Raw genomic sequence first — 25,711 nt, 5'->3', positions numbered from 1 at the left:
GAAAAAAATCTGCTGGCATGAAGTTACAGTCTGCAGCTATTGACTTTAGAAAAATGGGAAGGAAAAAGCAAAAATATGTGGAGAGAAGAAGCAGTTAATCTTAGGCCTACCCTCACTGATGATCTTTTTTGACAGAATGGCTTTTTTGACTGGGGCTAAAAGCATACCTTGGCTTGTGAACAGAAGAAAAGAATCACCAAGATACCAAAGGTATTGTGAAATATTTTCCTTAAGAACAGCCTCAATAGCAGGGGCACCTCTGTGCCGCCAGTTCACTTGGCCAAAACCCCTTCCAAGGGGTTTGCCACTTCATTATTTCTGTGTGTGCACAAAGGCACACAAGGCCCTCCAGACAAAACCCGGAGGGCTGTCTGCATGGTGTACGGTTTATGACCAGGGGGGACCAGGGGGCCTGCCCTGGAGGTGTGATTCAGCACCTTAGGAGTTCAGCTGAAGCTTGGTGTCACTAACCTGAGGGGCTCTTGAGGGAGGAGGTTTCCCTCTGCACCTACAAACATGGGATATAGCCAGGCTGTTCTATCTGTGAGGCTTTGGTGCTAAAATATGGGAAAATGGCAGCAAGCAGACAGTACAGTTTTTCAGGTAACCTTTCTGTCTATGTGCTACGAGGTTTTATGCACGTGTCATTTTAGATCTCAAGGGCTGAGTTTATTCTTTTGAAGGGTACACCTAATAATAAGGTGTTGAAGGATTTTAAATGCAGACATAGTTCAAGGCAAACTGTCCAAGGGACTTAAGGAGAGCAGCTGTTTATGTTCACATGCCCACTCATATATTTTCAATAGAAGAAACATATGCCAGCTGCTCTCCCAAGCATGCCAGCCCTGACCTTGCTCCCAGAAAAATCAAAGGAAAAGCACCTATTAATCCCAATAGATAAAAACATTTGTCCAGATGAGGGCCTGCAACATTTAGTTTAAAGCTGTTTTAAATGAAGAATGAATCATCAGAGTAATTACTGACTGAGCAGCTGTACTGTATCCTCAAATATCAGGAGATGTGTGTGAGTTGTCACCTATAGCAGTCTGTGTATTCTTTATTTGCTTTAGGAGCATGCTCCCAGACATGGAGGAAATGAGAACACCAACAAAGTGAAGAGATTCACACTGAGCAAAGCTGATGTTGACACAAGTCATTGCCTATGACATAAATTTGATCCTATCTTCCTAAGTGATTTTTCGAATTTGTGTTGGAGACTTTGAAAGTATTAGCTTCTTAAAATCATTCAATGACTACTTATTTTAAATTGAATGCTCATTAGAAGTCCCAAGTTCAAACATTTTATATGAAGTTGATCAGATAACCATTTTAAATAGGGATATATATATAGCAGAGATGTTTTTATCCTCAGTGGGTAGGAAATTTTTAAGCTTATTAGTTCCTTTTTGCTAAACAAATTTGCTCTTCACAGTTTTTTAGCTTAGTGAGTGGGTGAATTACATTTTTTTCTGTTTTCTTCTCTGCTCATGGGCTAATTACTGACTGGCATTATCTGTTTGCTATCTGTATTACTACATTCTCCACGTCTTCAAGAAAAGATTCCAATCAATCCCTAACAATCACAGGGCCTAACTTGGACAAAGGGGGGTTCTCCTTTCATCCTTCCTTCTGCCTCCCTAGGCAAAATTACTTCTCCAGTACCCCCTGCCTCAAGCCCTATTCTCCCTTCTAGTGAGGGAAGCACAGATAAAAGATGGTGCTCTTAGACATCCTGACAGGGATTGCTTCCTTCAGCTCCTATAAAAGTCTACACAAAGGTAGAGTGAGGAACTGAAATTGTTATTTGTCATTGGCAAAAATGAACACAAACTGAACTGGATACGAAACCTGAGATAATCTGAAATCTGACTTAGGTCCTTTGTGTAGCTGCTATTACATAATTGTAGGCAAAGCCCCAGAAAGGCAGCCAACTAGATTTAGTGAGTTCCCTATCATCTTGCTGAAATTCACAGGTTTTTTTAACTAATAAACAGGTCATCAGTCAAGTGGGAACAAACTGCAGTAAATGCTCTCTCATGCTAGATCCCAATCCCTTTTGGTGGTGTTCCTCAAGGAGCTTGGTAAAGGAACAGGGTCAGTCCCTTCTCCTGGCCCATATGAACTTTGTACTTTGCCTGTAGGATACATGAGAGTACTTATACATAAAGAGAAACCAAATACCCTATGGATACCTCATAGTTTCTACAGCATAGAAAAATGATAGAATAAATGACAGCCATATGAAAAGAAAAAAAGCCACAAAGGACGCTCTACGTAAGTCCTTTCAGAGCTTTAACCAGGCTAAGAACAACATCCCTCAATTAGACTTATGAGGGTCTGCCCTGAATTTTACAAGAAATTTACAGTTCCTGCACTGATCCAGAGGATTTTTCTCTTTGGTTATCCAGTGTTTAACTGCAGTAATTCCTATCCTGAGCACTGAGGATTATGGCTTATTAAAATGGAATAGCTTCTGTGCCTCAACATTCCTGTGTGCTTACAGACTTGTTCACCTTACTCAGGGACCTAATGTCCACTACAGAATTTTGTCACTATAGAATTTTTAGTAGTGCAACCAAAGGATAACCAGAAGAGAACCCTTCTGCCCCTTCCCAGAAGTTCTCTATTGCAACCTGAGATACACGATCACAGGAATGCTTTAGATTTAACTAGTCACTTCTACATTTACTAGAAATAATTACTTAAATATACAAACTGCCACATGCTCTTGTTTGGGCAATTTAAAAAAATCAATCAATAAGCTCATAAGAAGTTTAAAACATTTCACCTTTCTGAAAAACAACACACACACTTCTGTAATTGCTTGAAGAGATATGCAAGAGTGCCCCAACAGACAGATGGCATTATCATTCAATCAACAGACTCATTATTACTTCCTCTATTATTATAGCAGATGTCCACAATTTGTAATACTCAGTGCAAGAATATTTGATTGTTCATTACCAGAAAGAGAATTTGAGATTAGAGAAATCAGTCATAACTCTGCCTTTGCTATTCCTTTGTTTATAAACCCTGTGACATCTTCAAAGGAAATGGAGATGACAGAAACCCATGTGAAAGATTTAACTTTTTCTGTTGCAAAGCATCACTACAGAATCACTGAATTCTCTGAGTTTGAAAAGAGATTTTAAATGCGCAAATGTGCTTAAAGCAGGGTGAATAATGGGGGCTTATTAAAAAAAACAAAAAACCAAAACAAAGCAAAAGTTGGGCTCAACATTGGATACCAACTCATTGAAGAGGCAGAACTTATACATTAAAATTAAAAGATTTGTTTTTCTGGTTTTTTTATAAATAATTTTGGAATTGGCTTCCTTTTGTTTATGGTTAAAGTTCCTGCTAATGATTGCATAGTAATTATAACTTCTATCTATAGTAATCAGGGTGAGCAAAAACTATTTAATGAAAGCAGGACTGATATTACAATTCATTTTTTAGGTGAGACTGAACTTTGTGGAGTTAAAATCTTCCCTGCAGATACCAAAGTAGATCCAAGTGAGTGGGCAACAGAATTTGACTTTAAATTTTTCTCACATCATCTGACTCCTGTAAAACTTTGAGACAAAACACAGAGGTGTTGCTCAGTTGGGCAACAAGCCACTGAGAAAGATTTGCTCAGGTTTGGTGTTTTTTCTGGAGTGAACCTCTCAAAGGCCAGTGCTCACTGAAGAGCAATTTGTGGATATTTTTTTAAGCATAATACTCACAGGCACTCTCTTAACTCTGCTTTTCAATACTATCAGAAACAAAGACAACCCCTCCTTATTTTCAGTCTGCTGACATCTACCCATATGCCATTAGTAAAAGCTATGCATAATTTAGTATACACAGAAGTTTCTGAGTTTGCTGGGAGTATCAAACACAATATAATACTGCTCACAGAGGGGCAGGACACAGAAGGCCAGGAATTGTGAAGCAGCTGGATTTCCAAAGCGCTCCCTTCTCCCCCTCATGTTATATAAATTCTGCAGTATGGTAGAAGTCAAGAACTCCAGGGGCATGGTGGGAACAGACTGCCTCTGTAAGGGAGGGAAGTGAATGTGTGTGCCTCTGTGTGCATGGAGCAGCAGGAGCAGGCAGTAATTTTGGCAAAGGACTTGACAGCATCCGTTTTCAGAAAAGAATGAGGAAGGTGGTTTTCCTGAACTAGTTTGAGTATTTGATTAACAAACATGTAGCTCTGCTGGACTATAATCATGGCAGCTGGGAAACCAGGCTCTTCAGATGGTTTCTGCCCTGTGGGTATGAGAGGGGATTTTGTTTCAAATGCAGAATCTCTTTCAATGCAAAGCCTTTTCTGATTTGTGGACAACAGACAACAATTTATTCTACAAAGACAAAATATTCACCATGAATGACCTCTTCCCAAATTCTATGCCTGAAATCCTAAACCATTATCACAGAAGCATCCTCAGCACCTCTTAAGTTCCATTTCTTTTCACAAGGAACAGAATGTCAATGCCATTGACTCCTAACTCTAGGGGAAACTAAAAGCAGTGGGGTAGTCATGCAGTGAAAGAGAAGTTTAGCCAACAAGTGAGTCCATCACTATAAAGGAAAAGTAACATATAGTAATTTTCACTATTAAGATGGCATGGACAAATCAAAAAGAATTCAACATTGGTTAGAAAGTTCATCAGTACTTAGACAATATCTAATATTACACCTACTGTATGATCCCTCTGTCTTTCACAGAATAAAATTAAATCAATACCTGGAGATGCTGTCATGAGATGCTGCTGAATCTAAACTATCCATTCTTTCAGATGCTTGCAAACCAGAAGCTTGACTGGGATTTTTATCAATTTCATCTAGTCCTGACTCCTCAGAAAGTTTCATCATATGGTTCTGGTAATACAAATGGATGCTCTCCCGTGTTGGAACATTTCCCTGTGGAAGAGAGCAGAGGTAGACACACATGGCCAGGGGGAGGTGTATTCTTTAAGGAAGCAGTTTCTTCTGTCATTTGGAAAGTAGCAGATTAAGGACTGTGCAAACACTTTCCTAGTAAATAGCAAACTACAACCTTTCCTAGAGCAAGTCGGATTTTGACTTAACCTACCATGGATCAAAGTGTTCGGTTTTCATTTTGATTTCAAGCTATATTTAGCCACCACAACTCTGCTGGGTGGACTGCAGATCCTTCAGCATGGGAATGAGGAGTGGACTGCATCCATGACTCACTGTGCACTCCAGCAACTTTTGATGGATCTCTTTTAGATAGCTTTGCTGACTCTAGGAACAAGTATTGGTGGCCAGTAGCAGAAATTTTAAACACAAAAAAAGCCCAGATCTAGATTTTAATTAGTGTCCCAAAATCAAAATTTATTCATGAATTATGGACACAGCTGGAAATCCATGAAAAAAACACTGAAGACCTTTACTCTTTCTCTGAAGCAAGTACATTGAAGGATAGTTTTATTAACTGTCAGACCAGATCTGGGCACACAATCAAGTCTTTCTGGCTGTGACATTGTAATTAGAATTCTAAAGGTGTATTATAAGAATAAAACTGAGAATTTTCTGTTCCTAGGCAGAAATCTATCCAACTCATTCCACTAGTGATTCCACAGTACTTTTTCTAACTTATAATGAAGCCTTATGCAAGGACCTTTTCTACCTAACATAGTAAAAGTAGTCTAAAATATTGTTTGTATTTCCTTTACTAATTTCAATAGTTTTTCTAGTACTTCAACTTTGACCCTCTACAGTGTCCAAAACTACAAGACTCAAAATACTCAAAATCTGATGTTTTGTGAAAAAAAATTCAAAAATCTTAAGAACAAAATTTGACTCTCAGGTTTTTAATTAGGTATGTTTGTGTACAAGCTGTGTTGCTTCTTCAGTGGTAAATGTTGGTGCCATTATGACATCTTGAGTCTGAAACGATGGCACAAGTTACATTCTAGCTCCACTGCAGGCTTGGCATAAAGGAGAAGAGTTGTATCATCTACTTGCATTTAGGAGATCTAAGTACATTTCTGGTTACATTAACAACAATAATCTCTGCTAATAACAGGTTTTGCTAATAAACAGCTAGCTTGTGGAGGATCACATAGCTCCATTCTCACTGAAGAAATGTATGCCTGTATGTTGTCAGTCATTTCCAGAGCAAGTTGATCTACAAGAAGAGAGAAATATGCAGACTGAGATAGTTTTGGAGCTGTTAAAAATGGCAGCCTTTCCCTACCTTCTTGAATCTATTCTGTCCTTTCAGAACCACACTATACTACAGAAGTGTGTCAGCCAAAACCATACATCAAGCTCTCAAAGAATTATTTTTCCCTTAATTTGTTATGTGTCCAGGTAATAAATCAAATAATTTATTCTTTAAGGATTTATAAGCCACCAAGCTGTAAAAAAAGTTGAGACTTATTTTTAAAATGCACGTGTATATGAGATTTTCATAATTTTCCTCCTCACTGCCGTGATCTGAAGAGACAGCCTTTCATTTTTCACCGAGCTGGAAATGGTATTAGCAGACCAAAAAGGCTGAAGGCATTACCTTCTTAATCTCCCTGGTGAGCATGCAGCGCTCGATCCTGAGCACGGTGGAGATATCGATGTGTTCTCTGGAGATGGAGTTAAGCCAAGCTGTGAAACTGTCCAGTGTTGCCAGGAAAAGGACCCAAGTAAACTTCAAGATATTAAATATCCTCTTGATGATGTTATCTAAGGGAGAGCAAAAGCAATAGGGAATTAATGAACAAAAGTATCTTTTATTGTACTTTTGCCTGGAGTTAGATAAATTTTTCTTTTATTGTCTAATAATGGTAATCCAGGCTGTGAAACCCTGTCACATTAAGGAATCTCAAAGATGGCTGGAGGCCTTTTGGCTGTCTGGACCATTTTCCTGACTGTATGCCTAGGCTTATCATCTGGAATCCCTATTCCACCCTGTAAGTCCTTGGTCCTGCAACTGTTAGTCAAATAAATAGTTCCTGATTTTAGAGGGACACTGTATGCACAGGTCTGTGAAATGAAACACAAGCATTTGGACATCTCCTGAGAGTATTAAACATCACCATGTCCTATGATCTGAACAAGTGCTCAATCAGTGTGTTGAGCTGAACGTCTTCAGTGTCTAATTACCGGTGTTTCTCTCTGCACAAACTTTGCCTTTTGTGCTTGAACCTTTCTAAGCTGAATTTTAAAGTCTAAACTGCCTAAACAGTCTTTGAATCTGACCTCACATCACTTTGAATCACACTTCTCTGTATTTACTGTTTTCAAAGCCTCTGTTTATCTAAGTACGCTGCACTGTGCCATCAATGATCTCAGATCAACAAGCATAAATAGGACAACTAATAATTTATAAAACTTTATTGCACCATTTTGCAAAACAGTACAATTTACCATGAATAAGGCATATGGATATATACCAACAATAGTAGCTTTATTTTGCTCAGCACATGTGTCTCAAATTAATTTCTCATTTCAGTAGTTCATTTGGCATTAATAATGGTATTTCTCAGCCTAAAAGCAGCACTTCCACCTTATTTTTTATCCACTCACAAACATAAACACCACAGTAGAGTTCTCATATCATATTGCAAGTGTTCAAGGCCAGGCTGGACGGGGCTCTGAACAATCTGGTCTAGCAGAAGGTGCCCCTGCCCATGGCAGGAGGGTTGGAGCCAGATGACCTTTAAGATTCCTTGCAACACAAGCCATTCTATGATTCCATGAATCTATGAAATACTGAAAAAATTCTTTTCCATAGCCAGTTCCAGGGCTAGCTGTCCCTGCTGGGTTCTAAAGCCCAGAACACTGGGTGTAAAGACAAAGTTTCGATTAAGCAGCCTAAGAAACAGTAGAAAACTGTCAATAATCTGCCATGCATGATGCTCTCAACAACATCACTTCTTAGCTGTACCACAAGATGGCACGCAAAACTCTGCAGAATGAGTGCACAGCTCCTTACAAAGACTGCAAAAGGAAAGCTATAATAAAGTAAAAGATTTATCTGGACAGGCAGAGTTGTTGCATGCACATTTATGTGGAGAGAAACTATGAGAAAAATTCATTAGGGGTACTTTCCTGCAAAGTAGGTGCTGAAGTAGCAGCGTGTCCCATTTACCTGAGCACTGCCATGGAGCTGTCTGCTAGCACTGAGCAAAAAAGCATTTAGCACCCTCCACTTGGTCATATAATTATTTCAATAATATTATGCTCTTTTTTCAGACCTTTTCTATGTCAATCAGAATTGGAGATATTTTTTTAAGAGCTATCCACTTAAATTTTATTCATTCAATGTGCAGGTCTTGAAGTTGAGGAAATCCTGCCATTAAAAACTAAATGTAAAGCTGTTTCTTCTTCAAGGACCATCCATTACCTTTGAATTCCAGACAATATTATGAGTAGGTGAAAAGAGAACAACACACATACACAAAAATAAATAGCATGTATTCTTTTTTAACCCACACTCTTCTTCTCCAATATGGAACTGCTGCTATTGACTTCAGAAGAAGTCACTGCTCTCAGGTTATTTTTTTTTTTTTTTGACCACCATGGGCCTGGCACAGTCTCACCATGGTGCCAAGTACTTCCAGTCTAATCTGAAAGGTCATTTTTCTCCCTGGGATGGAGGTGACTTAGCATACATTTTTAATGACGCTGTAGCTGTTCTGGCACCTTTGTTGTTCTTCAAAGTTTTTTTAAAAATAATATTTTGGGGATCAATTGCTTCAGTGTTTTCAGACAGATAACTGCATTGCCAGTAAGTAACAAATAAAAAACCGACCATCCTCCCTCTCCCCCCCCCTATTCTCATAGCAGTGCAGCCCATTTATTTGAGACCAGTGCTCTTGTGAGATAGAAATTATACCTCCTACATCCCTTTAGTCTCTTCCATCTCTAAGTCACTCAGGGACACGATTCTAATCGGAACTGTGGGAAACAATTTTATATAGAGAAGAAAAGTAGCTCTTGATGATAAAGTCTCACTAAAGGTAAGCCATGGTGAAGATTTACTTAAGAGGAGAGTCTGTTTTCTTCTTTTGCTCTAGTTAGAAACAAGGAGCCAAGGTTGGGTTTATGAACTATTAAATTTCTTTGTAGGAAAAATCTGAATGTGGGCAAGATCCTGAAAACTACTGGCATTTCTTCTGCTGTACAGAACCGCCCTAAGTCTGATTTTGAATGAGAATGTGTAAGATCAGGAACATGTAATGTTTTTAGAGGTGATTACTGTGCCTTGCTGAATGAGTAAGTACCAAGAAAAGCATTATACTAACCTTGCTAAAACATCCCCAAAATCAATGGAGATTTTAACACAGGGCTGTGTGTGTAATCAGGTCTAGAACCTTAGCTTAAGTTGCTCTGTAAGTAAAATACACAGCAGTGATCAAGTCTGAGCTGGCAGGTGTATTTGCTTAAGTCTTTAGAGAGGATGCAGTAGTTTTTGGTCCAGAATTAGAAGTTCCTATGCTCAAGGCTTGTAGATCTTGCAATAGAAAATCTGATAGTAGTTAGGAAGCTCTTCGTACATCAGTCAGAATGGATCACTACAATGCTGTCCCTGTGACAGACCACTGGTCACAACTGCACTGTAACAGCACAGAAACCCTCATTTTGCCTTTATACCTGGTCCATCAGATTTCTTCTTGACAGGTTCCTCCTCACTGTCCTCACAGTCTGCATCATTGCCACCTCCTGCAAACAAGGAGCAAAACAGTGAGTGTTACACCTGCAGAAGTGCTGGTGTAAATGCCATTCAAGCTAGAGAATGCTACAGTTACTAAGCAAGAGAGACTGGTTCCTCACCTACCACCATAACAGAAAGCACATTTCCATTTCCAAAGCATTCAAGGGAAGGGAAAACCCTGTCAGTGAAGGTGTTCATGGATGACCATCCCTGTCTTGTAATTTGCAGTGGTGTTCTCTTACTAGATAGGCTGCTGAGTGAGATCATCTGGTGGTGTAAACCCAAATACTTTCTCAATCACTCCTCAGGTACACTCAGCAGTCTCACCTTCTGCTGACTCACACTTGAGCTCATTTATTCCTCTCCTGCAAAGGGCAACCTGAGCAGTGCTCTGATCTTTTCTTGCCTCTGGCCCACCAAACCTGAGGGAATTGAGTGGGACCTTCAGGCTGACCTGAAGCAGCAGAGTTGTTTTGACAACACCACGTGCATTTATTGAAGCCTGTAGCCAAAGAGTATTGCAGAATCACAGGCAGAAATGAAGGACAAACAAGTGATCCTCCTTCCATCTAATGCCCAATAATTGCAGCTACAGTTTCAGTGGCAGAAGGCCAATTATAAATTCCTTCTTTTTGACAGGTAAAGATGCCAAACAGAGGAAATGTCCAGCTGATTAAGCCTGTATGGGTCCTTCTTTTCCCCACCCATGCTGACCAGAAAATTTCTATTTCCTAGCTTAAAATGGAGAAAAATATATATAAACCATTTATAAACTGGTGTTTTCTTCAGGGGCATGAATGATTTTACACTGCCACTAAAACCAAATCAACATTTGTATGTTTTACTTTTGTTATCTACTGAATTTACAGGTTTGTGGAAATTTGGGCTCCTCAGTGACTGCAACATGGAGAGTGAAACAAATTTCTGTATATTCTTCTTCATGTATCATCTCAAGCTTCTTTAGAGAAGAATATAGAAAATGTGGCCAAAATAAATAATATGTGTCTATTTAATGGAACATTTTTTTTACAGTTCCACTTGAACTACAGATGTTTGGGAACTCCCTCATGAAATAGTTCTTCAGCACCTTTCCCTGGGAAGGTACATGACTTGACCATTGAAAAGAGTGACTTTGGTGAACTCTAGTCTGTACAGAAAGATAAACTTTTTTATGATATGAGGAAGTGAAAGGGTAATGTCCTTGCTCTGCCAAACGCTTTGTTTGGACTCCTGTATTTTGGAGATAGGCTGTTAAGTTCCAGGTTATGAGTTTTATAAAGTCATTACTTTACACTTTACTATTGCAAGTACTCCCACAAATGCTTTCACATAGCTGATGTTTTCTCCAATGTGTTGAATCTTCCCAGTCAACAAAAGTTCTGGGCATTTCTTGCAACTCCATGGAAAATACACATATCCCATCTTCCCCTGTACCTCCCTCAAAGTGTGCCATGCAGAACAGAAGGATATGGTTATAGCTGACCTTGTCATGGGTTAGGAAAGGAAAATAACACCAGCCAAAGTTTAACTCATTTTCTCAGTTCTTAGCCAGCACTGTGAGCACTTCTCCTCTAAACCTCATCTGCCTTTCACTACCAGGAACAACAGGCAACAGTTAATATTGTATTTTTTAAAATGGAAAAGGTTGCCTACCATCCCCAGATCCTTTTCTCCTTCTCTTCTCTTTCCCAAAACTTTTCTTCTCTTTGCGCCTCTGTCGTAGAGCTGTTTTAGGGTCAGTTATCCAGGCTTGATAAACAAACTGGAAGGAAAAAACTCATTTATATCAAGATTCCTCATGTTCTGAGAGTAAGCCATAGAATAAGCCACAAGCAGGACTATATAGTTTGAGTAAATGCATTCAGACCTGTGGGGGCAAGGAAATATTTTTAATCCCAAATCAAACACCTTCCCTGCAGATCTGCTGAGTTTTCATGTGCTATTTTTGTAAGTGTAAAGCCAAATGTGGAAATACTTGTGGGTGACCCAAGCTGCATTAGAACCCACAAAAATTTATGCTCTGAACTTTGGGAATTAATACCTTTTTGTGCATATGGGCTACCTTGTCTGAATCTCTCTATTCTGTATCTCTACTTTATCACATTACAGACAAGATGCAGAGCAAAGAAAACTTTTAGAGAAAGTGCTGCAATCCACTAATTAAAGCATCAAAAGATGTAGCAATAACTGTACAGATGTACAGGTAACTGTATTTTTCACAGCTTAGGTATTTTTCCCCCTCTGTATGTCCCAGTGGAAGGTTCATGGATTTGTTATCCATACATGGTCCTGAAAGGCGCTCAGGAATTCCTCAGATTGCTTCCTGATTTTAACAATGGTGTTTCAGATAAGTCACTTATGAATCCTTCTGCTACTGGTTTTCCAGTTGTAAAATGAAGACAGCAATACTTACCTATTTATTTATCTAAGGTGTTTTATGGGACAAAATCCTGCTCACAGCACTCACTCAGATCAACAGTCTGTTGACCTGTATGACTGCATGAAGCATTGGAATTGGCCCAAAATATTTATAAATTATATAGCTGTGTGGGTAAAAAAACCCCCAAGAAGTAGGGAAAGAGGTGTTTTGCTCATTTAATGCTTTTCATTGAAAAATGGTAATTATCTTCGATTGTCTTCTATTTCTAAGCAACACAGGCCACTGGCAGAGACAGAGCAGGGAAGCACACAGATGCAGGCAAGAGGCTGAAAAAGCACAGTAACAAAACAGCTTTATCTAATTCACAGCACAAACATGCAGATGATGGCAACAACACACATATAACTCAGTGAAGCTGGAATTGCCCCTCATAGGAGAGAGTGGTAAAATTTCTATTTAATTTTTGTTATATTTTCAGAATTTTCCTATGCAAATCACTTTGGAACATTTAAAGTATTATTTTAAAACTGTTAAACTGATGTTAATTTAAAAGGGAAAAATACTTTGTTTTGTTTTGTGAATGTATACTGCCATGGAGAGGAAATTATTTTGATACTGTTGAGAAGAAGATCCTCTTCCAAATCTCTCAAAGTCTGTACTTTTAATTTTGTATGTCTGAGTTGTTCCAAACAAGCACCACATGAGAAAATGTGTGGGATCAGAGGCTCTGATTTCCCTTTGCTTCGTAACGGGTGTCTTCTAATGAAGGTGATCTGGAGAAATGGTGATACTTAAATGAGCTAACACCATATTACTTTACTGAAGTCAGAAACTGCCAACATCTTCTATTGTCATTTGACTGTGAAAATGTACACTAGCCACAATTATAGTGTGAATAAAGAAATTAGAGCTAAAAGGTGGATTTGGAAGGGGGTAGAAAATTAGGATTAAGAAAAGGAGTTTGATTTATAAGCTTAATTTAACTACCTATGTTAAGCAGGGGGTATTTTAAGAGCATACTGGTTGCATACTAGTCTAGATTTCTACCACTGCACAAACTTCCAATTTAGTATCTTTTAGTCTTTGGAACTGGTACTCTCAATCTGTAACATCCACTCCTTACAAAAGTCATGTTACCTATGGAGCGGAAAATAATACACAGTACCCACAGTTAGGAAATGCTAAATGTATTGAAGCAGGGCAAGAAAGAAGATGCACAAATGTTTTTTGTGATGATAAAGGCCAGAGGAGTAGAGAGCTGAAAAGGGGTTTGGAGAAGAATGTGTGTTTAACAAACCTTTCACCAGCTTTCTGAGATCAATTACCACTGTGTCCATAAGATACATGCAACTTGATGTGACCATCTTGTAAATCAGTATCAAAAGAAAATGAGAATTTGGGTCTGCATTTTTTCTCTGGGATTGTGTGTAAAAAAAGGATAAACCACTTTTCTTGTGATTTGACCTCACCAAAGTTATGGAATGCATTGCATTTACTAGGAATGAGACTTCAGCTGTCATCATTTTTCTTATTAATTCATATAAGAGGAAAAATGCAGACGAGGACAGGGGTATATATACACTATGTCAGGAACTATGGGGTGGGTCACATACTGAGCATTTGCAAAATGTCAAATACCTTTGCTGCTTTGATTAAATACTGAAGAATAGTTTTGGGTAGTTTAATGATAGACTTTGGCAAGGCTAAAATGGCTGAAGCAAATTTTCCAATAGCTCTCTATAAAGAAGGACAAAGCAAGAGTAGTTAGTAGAAAAGCAGAAAATATTAATAAATAGGATCTCTTTAATTACTGTATCTAGAATACTAAGAACAAATTTACATTCATAAACTTCAATATGAGAAAAAGATAATTTATGTTGTTCACATTAAAATTTAAATTATATGACTCTTAACTGCATGCATTCTCTAATATTTAAAATCTCTAAGTTAACCATTGAAGGGGCTACTGGACACAATTTACCCTGAAAAAAAAGATCGTACATTCAAAAAATTCTTTAACAGAATCTACAACAAAGTTCACTTGGCTAGTATTTTTACTAAGACCTTGTGCATGATGATGGAAGGCAAAGAAAGTATGATGACCATAGGATGAACAAACTTTTCATGAAGAAAGTAAATTTTCTGTTTTTTACAGTTCTCTGGCTTTATTATATAAAGCTATCCAGCATGTTTATATTGCATATACTGCAGAACAGGCCATCTATCCAGAACATCTGACCAAATTTTGAAATAATGAACAGATTCTCCATCCCCAAACTAATAGTTTCAGGACTGAGATGAACAAAAACCCAAATCCTGGCATAAATGAAACAATCTTGTTAACTTCTGACCTCAAGTTTAGACCTCTTAAGCTCAGTGCTTGGCACCAGCACATCTGTACAAAATGCTGTCACCAATTTTTTTATAAATCAGCAGAAACAAGAATGAAAACTTTCCTCTATTACCTGCATGAAAACCAGAAAGAAAAATGACCTAGAAAGTCATGAGCCATTTTTGTGGCCCAAGGTAAGTTAAATGCAAAATATATTCAAAAAAATAGTGCAATACTAGAAAACAAAACTTACTCATCACATTATTTTGATCCAGATTTTTTTTTGCATTTATTAAGGTCAGATTTTTTTTCATGTCATTGCCATGCAGACAGTTTAATCAATGTAGCCAACTGGCAATGTTAATATATAAACAAAGGCACATTTTGTTAGTGAATAAATAAAACTTTTCTTTCTCTAATTCAGTAATGTTGTCTGGGAAGCTTTGTTTGAAAGGTTTTGGCTTAGGGAATGGAAAAGCATGGAGGCAGCTTCTTGCTCTTGCTTGGGTTGAATGTTCCGCAATGCGCCAATTCCACAGTGATGTGAGGTTGGATCTGGATGGGAATGCTCAGCTGGAAAAAGCTGCTTCTTTGATTAAGCTTTTGAAGCTACAGACCTGAAAAATTTCTGCAGCATTTCAAAAAAGTTCTTCAACCAGTGAAACTTTAATCTTATAAAAGCAAAAGCAAGTCTAGATGTAGGAGTATTTCACTAACTTCTTCACCCACATTTTTCATTTAAGCCATCCAGTATATCTGGTATTGTCTAACACCAGCCAGTCCACATGGAGGAAATCAGATAGGAAACCTCAGATATCTTTTTAACATTACAATACTGTCCTGCATCAGCACAGTCTGGCACTAAAAATGCAAATATATTAATTAACAGTGCCCTGAAAATGAAAGAAAATAAATGGATGTAGTCTCTTTTTGTAATTTTCTAATCCAAGGACATATTTCTCTGGCCCACTAGGTCAAATGATATTTTTTTAAATTAAGTATGTATTCTTTTCCATGAAAACATGCTTATTTTGGGGATTATTTCTTCATGGAATGATAACATCTCCTCAAAACTAAAAAACCACTGGAGGCATTCCACAGTAGCATCAGAGGCAAGTCAGCTTCCTCAACTGTCTTTATTGAAATGAAGAAAAAAGTAAAGCTTGGGTTCTTAGCCTTTGTTTTTTGAATTTTTGTTATCGTCATAAGTGACTGAAGATATGACTCTGGTATAGTTTTGGTAAGAATTTGGCAATATTTAAAGCATAAGGCAAACTTACATTTTAGATCAGCAAGAAATTTAATTTCCAATACATTTCAGGACTGCTTTAGAGGAATTGACAGCTTTAACATATGTGCCTGTTTTATGTGAAATCTACATTTTTTTTCCAGATGTCAATAAGATAGCAAATTACTATCAAGTACCTGAAAAGCAGATTTTTTTCGCGGCTCTTCCTCTTCTTTTTTTTCCTCTTCCTCTTCCTCTTCACTGTCCGTCTCAAACAAATAATAATTTCCACTTCTGACCACTAAGTGAAACAAAATATTTTTTTACTTTTCTGAAAAGTTCTATTCTCAACTCCCCCAAGACCTATGAACAGGTAGCCAGTCATTTAAAAATTCATAACCAGGAGAGGTGAAAACAGAGAAGAAGCAAGAGATGAAAAGGTCTCAGGTAATTTATTTGATGTTAGTCTGCAATCCTTTGGGCATGAATAAGAACTATACAAGAACTAAGGAAAGCATCCCTATAAAAAGAAAATGTAAAGAAAAGGATTGTAACATTTTTAGTGAAAAATGACAATTAAGTCTAAATTTATTTGGGACTTATTATTATTTGAGGGAGTAAAAAAAAGCCCAGCAGGTAAGTAAATGAACTTATATGAACAGAACCACTGGACAAAAAATACAGAACTTCTCTTTCAAACACTGAGGGAATCCTTTAAACTAGGCAATGGGATAGTATTCTTTTGATGAGGTAATGGAAAACCTTGGCTTGTTTAAAACAAATCCCTTGGATTCTATTAACATGATTGCACATGAGTTTCAATTTTTTGCCCATGGATTCAGAAAGATTCTGAAACCTTGATACAGCATAGGTACACAGTGATTAAGCTAGGCCTTATATCCTTGAACAGAAGCAATGTTTTTACTTCATGGATGGCAACAGGCCAACATGAACAAACATGGAAAACAAAAATAAAAATAAGGTAATGAGCAAGAGAAAAATAAAAATCACAGCATTACACTCAGCAGTGAAAACTGGTAATTAATTGCCACATTTAAGCTGAAATATTTGAAGGAACACTTATTTAGACAAAAATTTACAAAATCTTGATATATGTCTTTATATAAAATTATATCTATTCATCATTAGAGGTCTCTGGAAAAGTAACAGTTGTAATTCAATCATACCTTGAATTCTACACAGATTCTGTGTGCACAGATGATCACATATAACTAGTCACAAACCTCAGGGTAAGGCTGTGAAATTTGCCAGAACTGATCTTTGGATCATAACTTTGCCATCTAAAATTCCCTCACAGAGGGAATTTTGTGCCTCATGTGTGCACTTATGATTTTTAGCATCAATGAATGCCCTGCAGAGGGACAGAAAGTCCACTCCAGCCATTCTAATTGTTGCACTGAGGTGAAAAGAAATTTTGGAAATTTCCTGGATGAAACAAATGGATTTTTGGTGCTGAGCCTTCCAAAAAGGCCCATTTAAAATGCGTTGAAGAGATGAAAGCATTTTAAGAGCCAGTAGTCTGCAGTTCTCTTTCATAAAATGGTATCTTGTAGTCAGCAACAGAAATTGTCAATGCAGATCAGCTGGGTAAGGCTTGATATTAGGGAAAACCTCTATGGCAGTACAGCTTTGTAAAGGCTCAGAGTAGCCCTCAGTCAGACTTGGAATGCCTGATCTGGAAACAAATAAAACTACATTGATCTCCCTACACATTTTTTTAGGTTAAAGCATATCTGAGGGGACACTCCAATGTAGCAGTTCCATCCCTTTTACAGCTCAAGAGAGAGGTATGATTGAATAGCAATAATGCATTCTTGCACACATCAAAATGGAGCAAGTGGCGTGTCAGTCACCTACAAGGCTTCCTGAAGAGACCCAGTTCTACAGGTAACACAATTCATGGCCAGACTGGGCTTGGGAGACCCCTCTTGTACTGCAAAATGTGGCTTCCTCCTACTGAGAAAAGGGTTGTACAGACTTTTTGTGGGATGAGATGGAGGATGCAGAAGAAAGCATGATCCCATCATCTGCTTGTGCCCAGGGGGAAAGAGCTCCCCAGGACAGCTGCAGTCACCATCTTCTGCACTACATCAGACACAACTGTGTGACCCAGGAGAATCTGAGCATGTGGTCCTAACTCCTGCTCATCTTTGGGGGACTTCAAAAATAATCCACAAGCACAGGAGGAACCACACCACCCTACCAGGGAGATTGTGAGTGACTGTCAATGAGGAAACCCTCACTGATATTTTTATCTGTTCTACTCAGACTCAAATTCATGAATGTTTTAATTGCTAAAATATACAAAATGAAGTCTCTTTCTGCACAATAAAATTATAGCAAGTGATATAACAATAAAAATCTAAATTTAAAACTTCAAGCTTGAGTGACTTCAATGTTTGCATATATACACCCACAAACCCATTTACTGAGGTGAAGAATGGCGCTGAATGCTGCAGTTACAGTGGTGTTCCAAAAAGAATGAGTGGGGAATATCAGTCTATTCCCAGTCTGCCTGCCTGTAAACACCCACTGTCAGTGCCATGTTTCAATGAGTGTGGATGCAAGCCATGTGGCAGGAAACTGCTGGCTGTAGGGTCAGGGTCTGTGATGTTTCCCACAAGGTTTTGCATTATTGCAGTAAATAATTTCAAGAATGCTCAATATTTAAACACCAAAATGCAACTTGCCACCTAAGAACATTAAATAATGAGAACAAAATAAGTAAAAGCCAAAGTCAATATCTCTCTGTGCAATTCTTCTTACTACAAAATCAGTGGTGAATAAACCAGAGACCATATCCCATTCCTTCAAAGTTATGATAACTTGAAATTCTATAGAAAAAACTCACAAATTATAGTTTGTATTTGTTTTTTCGTTGTTGTTCTAATGAAATTATGGGACAAGAATTTTATTCTCATAAGCCTTTTGAAAAGGATAGGTCTCTCTAAAGTGGCAGTGTGCCCTTTAGAAAAACAAAAATAGAGGCACAGTTTACTTGTGACTTGATAGAAATAAAGATCCCATGTTCTGGTAAACACTGCTGGCAAATATATGTCTGCTGAATTTATAAATAAATACATGTAGGTAAATGAAGCAGTATGTAAATGTGTAAAATTATGACTTGGAGTAGCTCTTAAGCTAAATGACCAAACAATATAGACATTCATATTTTTAATGGCATGAAACTGATTTGGGGGGTGGGGTTATGTTGGATATCGGGAAGAAATTTTTCACCCAGAGAGTGGTTGGGCACTGGAGCAGGCTCTCCAGGGAAGTGGCCCCAGCATCAGCCTGTCAGAGTTCAAGAAGCATTTGGACAATGCTCTCAGCACATGGTGTGACTCTTGGGGATGGGCCTGTGCAGGGTCAGGAGCTGGACTGGATGATCCTGATGGGTCTCTTCCAACTCAGCACATTCTGTGATCCTGTGTTTCTATGGTATAACTCTGATCAGTGCCCTACATTTAAGTACTTTTTTCACATCTTCAGAGGTTACTAAACAGTTCATGTCTGATTTCATTCAACAAACATCCAATTGAAGCACATTTGACTTGAGATTGCAGCCTACTCAGTTTTCCTTTTCTACCAAATCCGTAACGTAGCAAAGAACTCTATCATATGACTGGACTGGGCTACAAACAAATTGCATCATAATGCACCAATTATATGAGTGACACATACTAATAATTTCTTGTGCACAAGGCAAGTAATATTTTTGCTCTCGGGTAAACACAAAAAAAATGGGAATAGCAAAACAAGTGGCATCAACCACACATTGAAGTGGCATAAGAGAGATGGAGCTGAGCTGTACACAGCCTATTCTATGTCTTCCTGCCTTTCTGTGGTGCTCAGATTTCTATAGTTGATACTAAAATGACTGAAAAAAAGATGTATGATATGTGTATATGAAAAGGAAATGATGACTAATCTTAGAGTGCATTGGCAAACTTTCACAGTCACATTGTTAAATATATTGAGCTCTGCAGTATCAGGGAGTTGAAACCTTTGAGGTCAAGACAGATTCTTTTCAGCACATGTTTATCTGATGTGATATTTTTCTAAGAATGCTCAAAGTATCATGAGCTGGGTATGCTTCCAACACACAGAAGTTCAAAATATAGTGAAATTCTTTGAAGATTGGAAAGTAGAAATCACTTTTTGAAAAAAACCCCAAGCCTTCTATCAAGTCACAATCACAAAATCAGGCATAAAACAAACAGGCTATGGGAATGCCTTCATTCTGGTCAAGGATATAAGGGTTAAATCCACATATTTGTAAGAGGATTGAGAAAACCTACTGGAAGCATGATCAACCCAAGGCCGCCACCACAGCTTTTTTTTGCCCTTGGCTTTCTCTTTGTCTGCATCTCCTAAAATAAAATATGTTCAAATATTAATTTTACAAAATGAGAAACATATTTCTTACACTGATTAATAATTTTTAATTTCTCTCAAAAGAGCTAAAATTTCATGAGAACATCAGATGTCAGGTTTACTGAATACATTTAATATTAAAATAATTCAAAACCATGACCACTAAGCAGAAGTACTCTGATTTATGCAGTAGTTAAAACAGCATTCCACTCTAAAAAAGCTAAAAAGTTGGGTTTTGTGTTTTAGAGCATACTGTCACAGTTGACTGTAATTTAAAGAGGAAAAAAATTTCTCTCCTCTCAAATCCCCTTATATTTCAGGCTCCAAAAATTTTTAAATCCACTAACTGCTGATCCCAGGTCAATGCTGGAAATGTGGCACTAGATAGGTATGATTTTATCTGTGCCCACGATTTTAAATAACATTTAGAAGCACACAAAAATTTCAGTGACTGAAAAAAATCCAGAACAGCATCCAGAAAACATTGCTGGAAAAATGTTGGTGCTATCTATTTGTAAAACTGTGGTTTATAGATAATGACTTTTACCAAAACAAACCTCTGACTCTTTTCAGCTCTTTTCCAACAGCCTGAAGTTAACCAAAAGTATCCTCCAAGTGAACCATTTTCTCTAAACCTTGTTACAGTACATAACACAGATTTTTTTTTTTTTTTCCTGAATCGAGCCTGAAACTGATACTCAGCTAACAATGTTGTTATGCACTGGCAGTTTCAAGAAAAATTTACCACTTTTCCAACTAGAAGTTCTATCAGATCCTTATGGAAATATGGTACAGGAGTAGCTAATGGTACCTTCATCATCTTCTTCAGAAGCCTTCCGAATCTCCGGCCCCTCTGAGGACTCCTGGTTCATGCTCAGCATCCTCTCTTTTCCCTTCTTGTATTTTTGCTGCCTGGCTTTGATGCGATCCATTCTAGCAAAAGGAAGAATCTCATTAGATTTACACCTTCACCCACCCTGGAAAACAAGCATTAAACACACACGCACACACACACAACACAAACACACAAACACACGCACACATACTCTGCAACACTTCTAAGGGAAATATTCCCCACTGTCATAAGTCCTGCCCTTAAACAGAAGGAGTTACATTGCTCTGAAGGGGCTGGCTGGGAGGACCAAGCATAGATGTTCCCTCTGTTGGTCAGTGAGAGCTGGGTTTCCTGCTATCATGACTGCTTTACTTTCTCCCACTCAACTCTGTTATTATCATTTAAAATTGCTTTTCCTGAAATTTGCAACTCTGAAACAGGGATTTGGTTGTTCCTGTACTGCTTGTACTACATCTTCACCCTTTAAGATGATTTGTCTCAATGGACATCAGTGACAAATGGTGTCCCTTGGGGGTCCAGTGCTATTTTTACTGTTTGGGGATGAAGTGGGATCAAGTGTACCTTCAGCAAGTTTGCAGATGACACCCAGCTGTGTGGTGGTGTCGGCACAGCCGAAGGATGGGATGTATTTTGCAAGGATCTGGACATGCTCAAGAAGCTGGTGTACAGGAACCTCATGAAGTTGAGTAAGACCAAATTCAAGGTGCTGCACCTGGGTCAGGGAAACTCCTGACATCAACACAGCCTGGGGGATGAACTGGTTGAGAGCAGCCCTGCTGAGAATGATCTGGGGGTGCTGACAGATGAGAGGCTGGACATGAGCCTCACTGGGCACTCCCAGCCTAGGAACCCAGCTGTGCCCCAGGCTGAATCCAAACCAGAGCAGGCAGGAGGGTGAGGAAGGGGATTCTGCCCCTCTGCTCTCATGAGACCCCACCCACCATGTTGCATCCAGCTCTGGGGTGCCCAGCACAGGAAAGACATGGACCTGTTGGAGAGAGTCCAGAGGAGGCCCAGAAAGGTGATTAGAAGATGAAGCACCTCTCCTACAAGGAAAGGTTGAGGCAATTAGGGTTGTTCAGCCTGAAGAAAAGGCTCTGGAGAGATCTTATTGCAGCCATTCAGTACTTGGAGAGAGCTTATAGGAAAGATGGGGCCAAGTATTTTTGCAGGGTCTGTTGTGAGGACACAGGGCAATGGTTTTAAACTGAAGAAGGATTGCTTTAAATTGGCTATAAGGAAAATGCTTTTACAATGAGGGTGGCAAAACCCGGAACAGGTTTCCCAGAGATGTGGTGGATGCATATATATATAAATTCATTAAATACATACATCCCCAGACACATTCAAGGTCAGGCTGGATGGGGCTCTGAGCAAACTGATCTCTTTGAAGATGTCCCTGCTCATTACAGGGGGGGTTGGACTAGGTGACCTTTAGATTTTCCCCTCCAACTCAAACAATTCTATAATTATGTGATTCTATATAGGTAGAAAATATGGTCCCTGCAATCTTCCCATGATTCTTCCATTATGCAGCATGGAAGAAGCTGTCATGAGTGGGCTTGGACACTTGGTTAGGAATCAGTTAGGGCTTTCCATGCATTGTGTTGAAGGAGTTTTGAAACTTTTTTTTTTTTTGGAACTTTCTGCAGTTACCAAAGAAATTGTTGGCTGTATGCAAGAGAAATCAAAGTGACTTATGGGCTGTATAAAGAGAAAGGATCTCCAAGCCACTTGAATCGAATGCAAATATTTTCAGTGAAGGTAAACATATATTTTGCACTTAAACACCACAGGAGGAACCACAAATAAAACAGAAAGAGCAGTCATGCAACAATTTTTTCCAGAAATACAGATAACAGATATACAGAACAAAATTCTAGTAATGGTAAAGCATTTCTATAAAAGAAAGTGGTAGATAAATACCAGAAGCCAGTATTTCTATCAAAATCTCTATCAAAGAAAGTGCAAGATAAATACCAGCAATCAGTTAAATATGTATATACATATGCATAGAAATATGCATATATATATATATATATATAAATGCATTAAATACATACTGTCTTTTCAGTTGATCCATTGATTTTTTTTCCTCTTCAATTCTTGCCTTTACAGCCTTGACAATTGTAGCCTGAAAAAGCTCAGCACCCCTACATCAGAAATGGGGCAGAAAAAGAAAAAGGAGAGGACATGTTAAATGCTTCTAAGTTTTCCTTATGGCAACTAATCACAGAGAATTCTATGTTCCTTCTATACATGACCTTATCTGCATCAAACAAAACTAATCCAGGGCTTGAAAGAAACAATCAATTGCTCTAAAATAGTAACATCTTTACATGCAATCATTTCAAGATCTTGGGCCAAATGTTGTGAACCCTACTCAGCCTGTATGTTCCTCTAGCAGCTGCTCAAGAAATTCAGTTTCCAGTCCTCAAAACACAGAACACAAGTATGTTCAAGGATGAGGAAGGATTTCTTGCACATCCTCAGGATTTCTTTATAGTTATTTCAGCTTTATAATCACCTCAATCCCCTGCCTCAGTCCTCCTGGAAGTTGTGAGCAAGGTCCAGCTTTATCTAGGACCATGGTAAGCATATATTCAGCTTCACTTTTACCCTCTGAAAACTATGGTGCTTTCAATCTGATGATAACAAACCCTGGAGCAAGTTTCTGATGTGCCAAGAGAATCTGGCTTTCCACCCCATTACATTAGAAATTTAATTGGTTCATTGATTTGAATGTTATGACCATTCTTCCTAATTCACACATGTACTTTTAAGGCTCTTAAAAGAGTCTTAAAGTCTCTCTCAAAGAAGTAACCTAGATCTAAAGTCTTTCTTTTGTCAGGGATTCAGTAAGAAAAGCTATAATTTTAGAAGTCTACTCTTTCATTCTGGATGCACATTTCCCTATATAGGATGTATTTTGATACTCATGATTTTGCTTTATGCTGTTTTCACTGTGAACCCAGCACACCAAAAGAGGTACAAAAAGAGTACAAAAAATGCTATTATCCAGCATAATTTGGCATCAGCACTGAAATTCACTTCAGAACAAAAGCCTAATGCAATGTGGGGTGGAGATGCAGCTCTTTTTGTAGCTCTCCTTACAGGGCTGAATTTTGTTTATTACAGGGAGCTAAACATGTCCCCTTCTTAAAATGATCCCTGGAAGAGGAAGATAAAAACTACTTCATTTCATTACATACAAGCAAAATTTTTCCTGAAATACAGTCAGAAATCAATGTCTGTATGTCTTTTGAGGGAAAAAAAAGCCACAATACATTTATTCCAATATTAACAAAAAATTTCTTGGAAACCCTATGGAAATTAATACCATTATTTCATTCCTCATCTGCCTTCATATCATAAACCAGAAGAATGTTTGTGCTAGTGATGGCTATGAGTTAATGCTTGTGGTGTAACAGGCCAATGAGGTTAACACTTCCTTGCCAATCCTGGTCAGTGTTCAGTGATGTGACACCTCCCAAAAGTGCTCCCTTTTCCTCCCAAGCCAGACATAAGAACTTTCCCGTCTTCCTCATCCTCTCTCCTTCTTGAGATAGGATTTCTAAGGACAATTGTCTCAAGCTCTGACAGCAGAATATTTTCTTTCCAAGACTTAGAAACTCTGTAATTCTCTCTCATGCATATCCATGTTGAGAGAATGCTGCAACACATTTTCAGAGCTTTTAACAGGAGCAGCAGATGGCATTTGGTAGAAAGAATTGTTTAATTCCTATTAGATTCTCAATTAATTTGTTTTCTTGTGTCAAAGCTGGGTTTGCAGTTATGAATTTAGCATGGATTGTTTAAATCAATGTTAGAGGACTGTTTTGGTACTGCCTATCATAAAAACTAATTACTGCCACTATAAGAGATTTGAGCTGTTTAATTTAATTTCTTTTAAATTTTCTGTTACCTTGATGCTAATATCTGAGAAGCTTTTATATCTGCAACCACATGAAGGAAGTAGTAACTCATGAAGACTCTTCTTTGCAGCAACAGGAAAGCAAAACATATACTGTCCCAAATGATTCCTGCTTCACCACTGGGCAGTTTACAGTCTGGATTGCTCGTTGCTGGAAAAAGACACCATCAGTGTTAAAAATTCTTTCATAATGTTTAATGAATTAAATAATTCTAGCCTTTAAAATTATTTGAATTATTTTAGATTTTCCTAAAGAAAATTGTCATGCATTTCCATTTGAGGTGTACCATAATTTGTTTTACAACAAACTGAAAAGCTTCCAACAATGTGATGTCCCATGTGCCACTGTCCCACAAGTAAGAATATCACAGAAGTGAACCATTTGCATATAAATTCACCCTACTTTAGTAAGTACTCAAAAAAAAAGAAAAAGAATGGAAAAGGCACATTTTTTGTTACACTGAATTATTTGATTTCAGTGTTTCCTGAAATGGCATATATCAGTTTTTTGTCCTATTCTCTTCAAAGTGACTTTTTCTCTCATTTTTTAATTAAGAATGCTATTAACAGGAGAAATAAATAGTTTATTTTTGTCAAAATGACTTTTTGACTGCCACCACTGATTATTTTTATTTTTCCTCTCCACAACTCAGTTCAATGCTCCTTTCCATTGCATAAGAGAAGAAATATTTGAAACCACAAAACTGCTTCCTTTGGGGTAGGACACAGGCAGAGAGGAAAACCCATTCTTCCTACCCCTAGATTTTGGCTTGGGCTATTTCTTTCTTCCTTTATTCTCTGTAAGACAGTTCTCTTGGGGATATTAAAAAATTAAAACTGGGTTTTGTGGACCTGGACTATAAACTCCATGGCCTATGCTGCCCTATAGAAGGCAGTAGAAGGACTTCAGGGACAG

At 38.1% G+C, this 25,711-nt stretch overlaps 1 protein-coding gene across 1 annotated transcript in view; it reads right to left on the bottom strand.

The window, feature by feature from the left end:
* PIEZO2 (piezo type mechanosensitive ion channel component 2) overlaps positions 1–25,711 on the bottom strand; it is a 286,729-nt gene that overhangs the window by 24,960 nt on the left and 236,058 nt on the right. Inside the window, exons 30-39 of the mRNA XM_071456986.1 lie at positions 24,787–24,946; positions 22,925–23,014; positions 20,817–20,938; positions 19,930–20,001; positions 15,805–15,908; positions 13,686–13,784; positions 11,321–11,429; positions 9,607–9,675; positions 6,527–6,693; positions 4,736–4,911 (exon numbers count right to left, since the gene is read on the bottom strand). Of these exons, the coding sequence (XP_071313087.1) occupies positions 4,736–4,911; positions 6,527–6,693; positions 9,607–9,675; positions 11,321–11,429; positions 13,686–13,784; positions 15,805–15,908; positions 19,930–20,001; positions 20,817–20,938; positions 22,925–23,014; positions 24,787–24,946 (1,168 nt within the window). The remainder of the gene's footprint in view (positions 1–4,735; positions 4,912–6,526; positions 6,694–9,606; positions 9,676–11,320; positions 11,430–13,685; positions 13,785–15,804; positions 15,909–19,929; positions 20,002–20,816; positions 20,939–22,924; positions 23,015–24,786; positions 24,947–25,711) is intronic.

The sequence above is a fragment of the Agelaius tricolor genome, unplaced genomic scaffold, assembly GCF_023055355.1.
Source record: "Agelaius tricolor isolate 1412-34295 unplaced genomic scaffold, bAgeTri1.0.p SCAF_2, whole genome shotgun sequence".
In the NCBI taxonomy this organism is placed as follows: domain Eukaryota; kingdom Metazoa; phylum Chordata; class Aves; order Passeriformes; family Icteridae; genus Agelaius; species Agelaius tricolor.
Note: the sequence above shows the minus strand (reverse complement) of the source record. Positions and strands in the feature narration are given on the sequence as shown.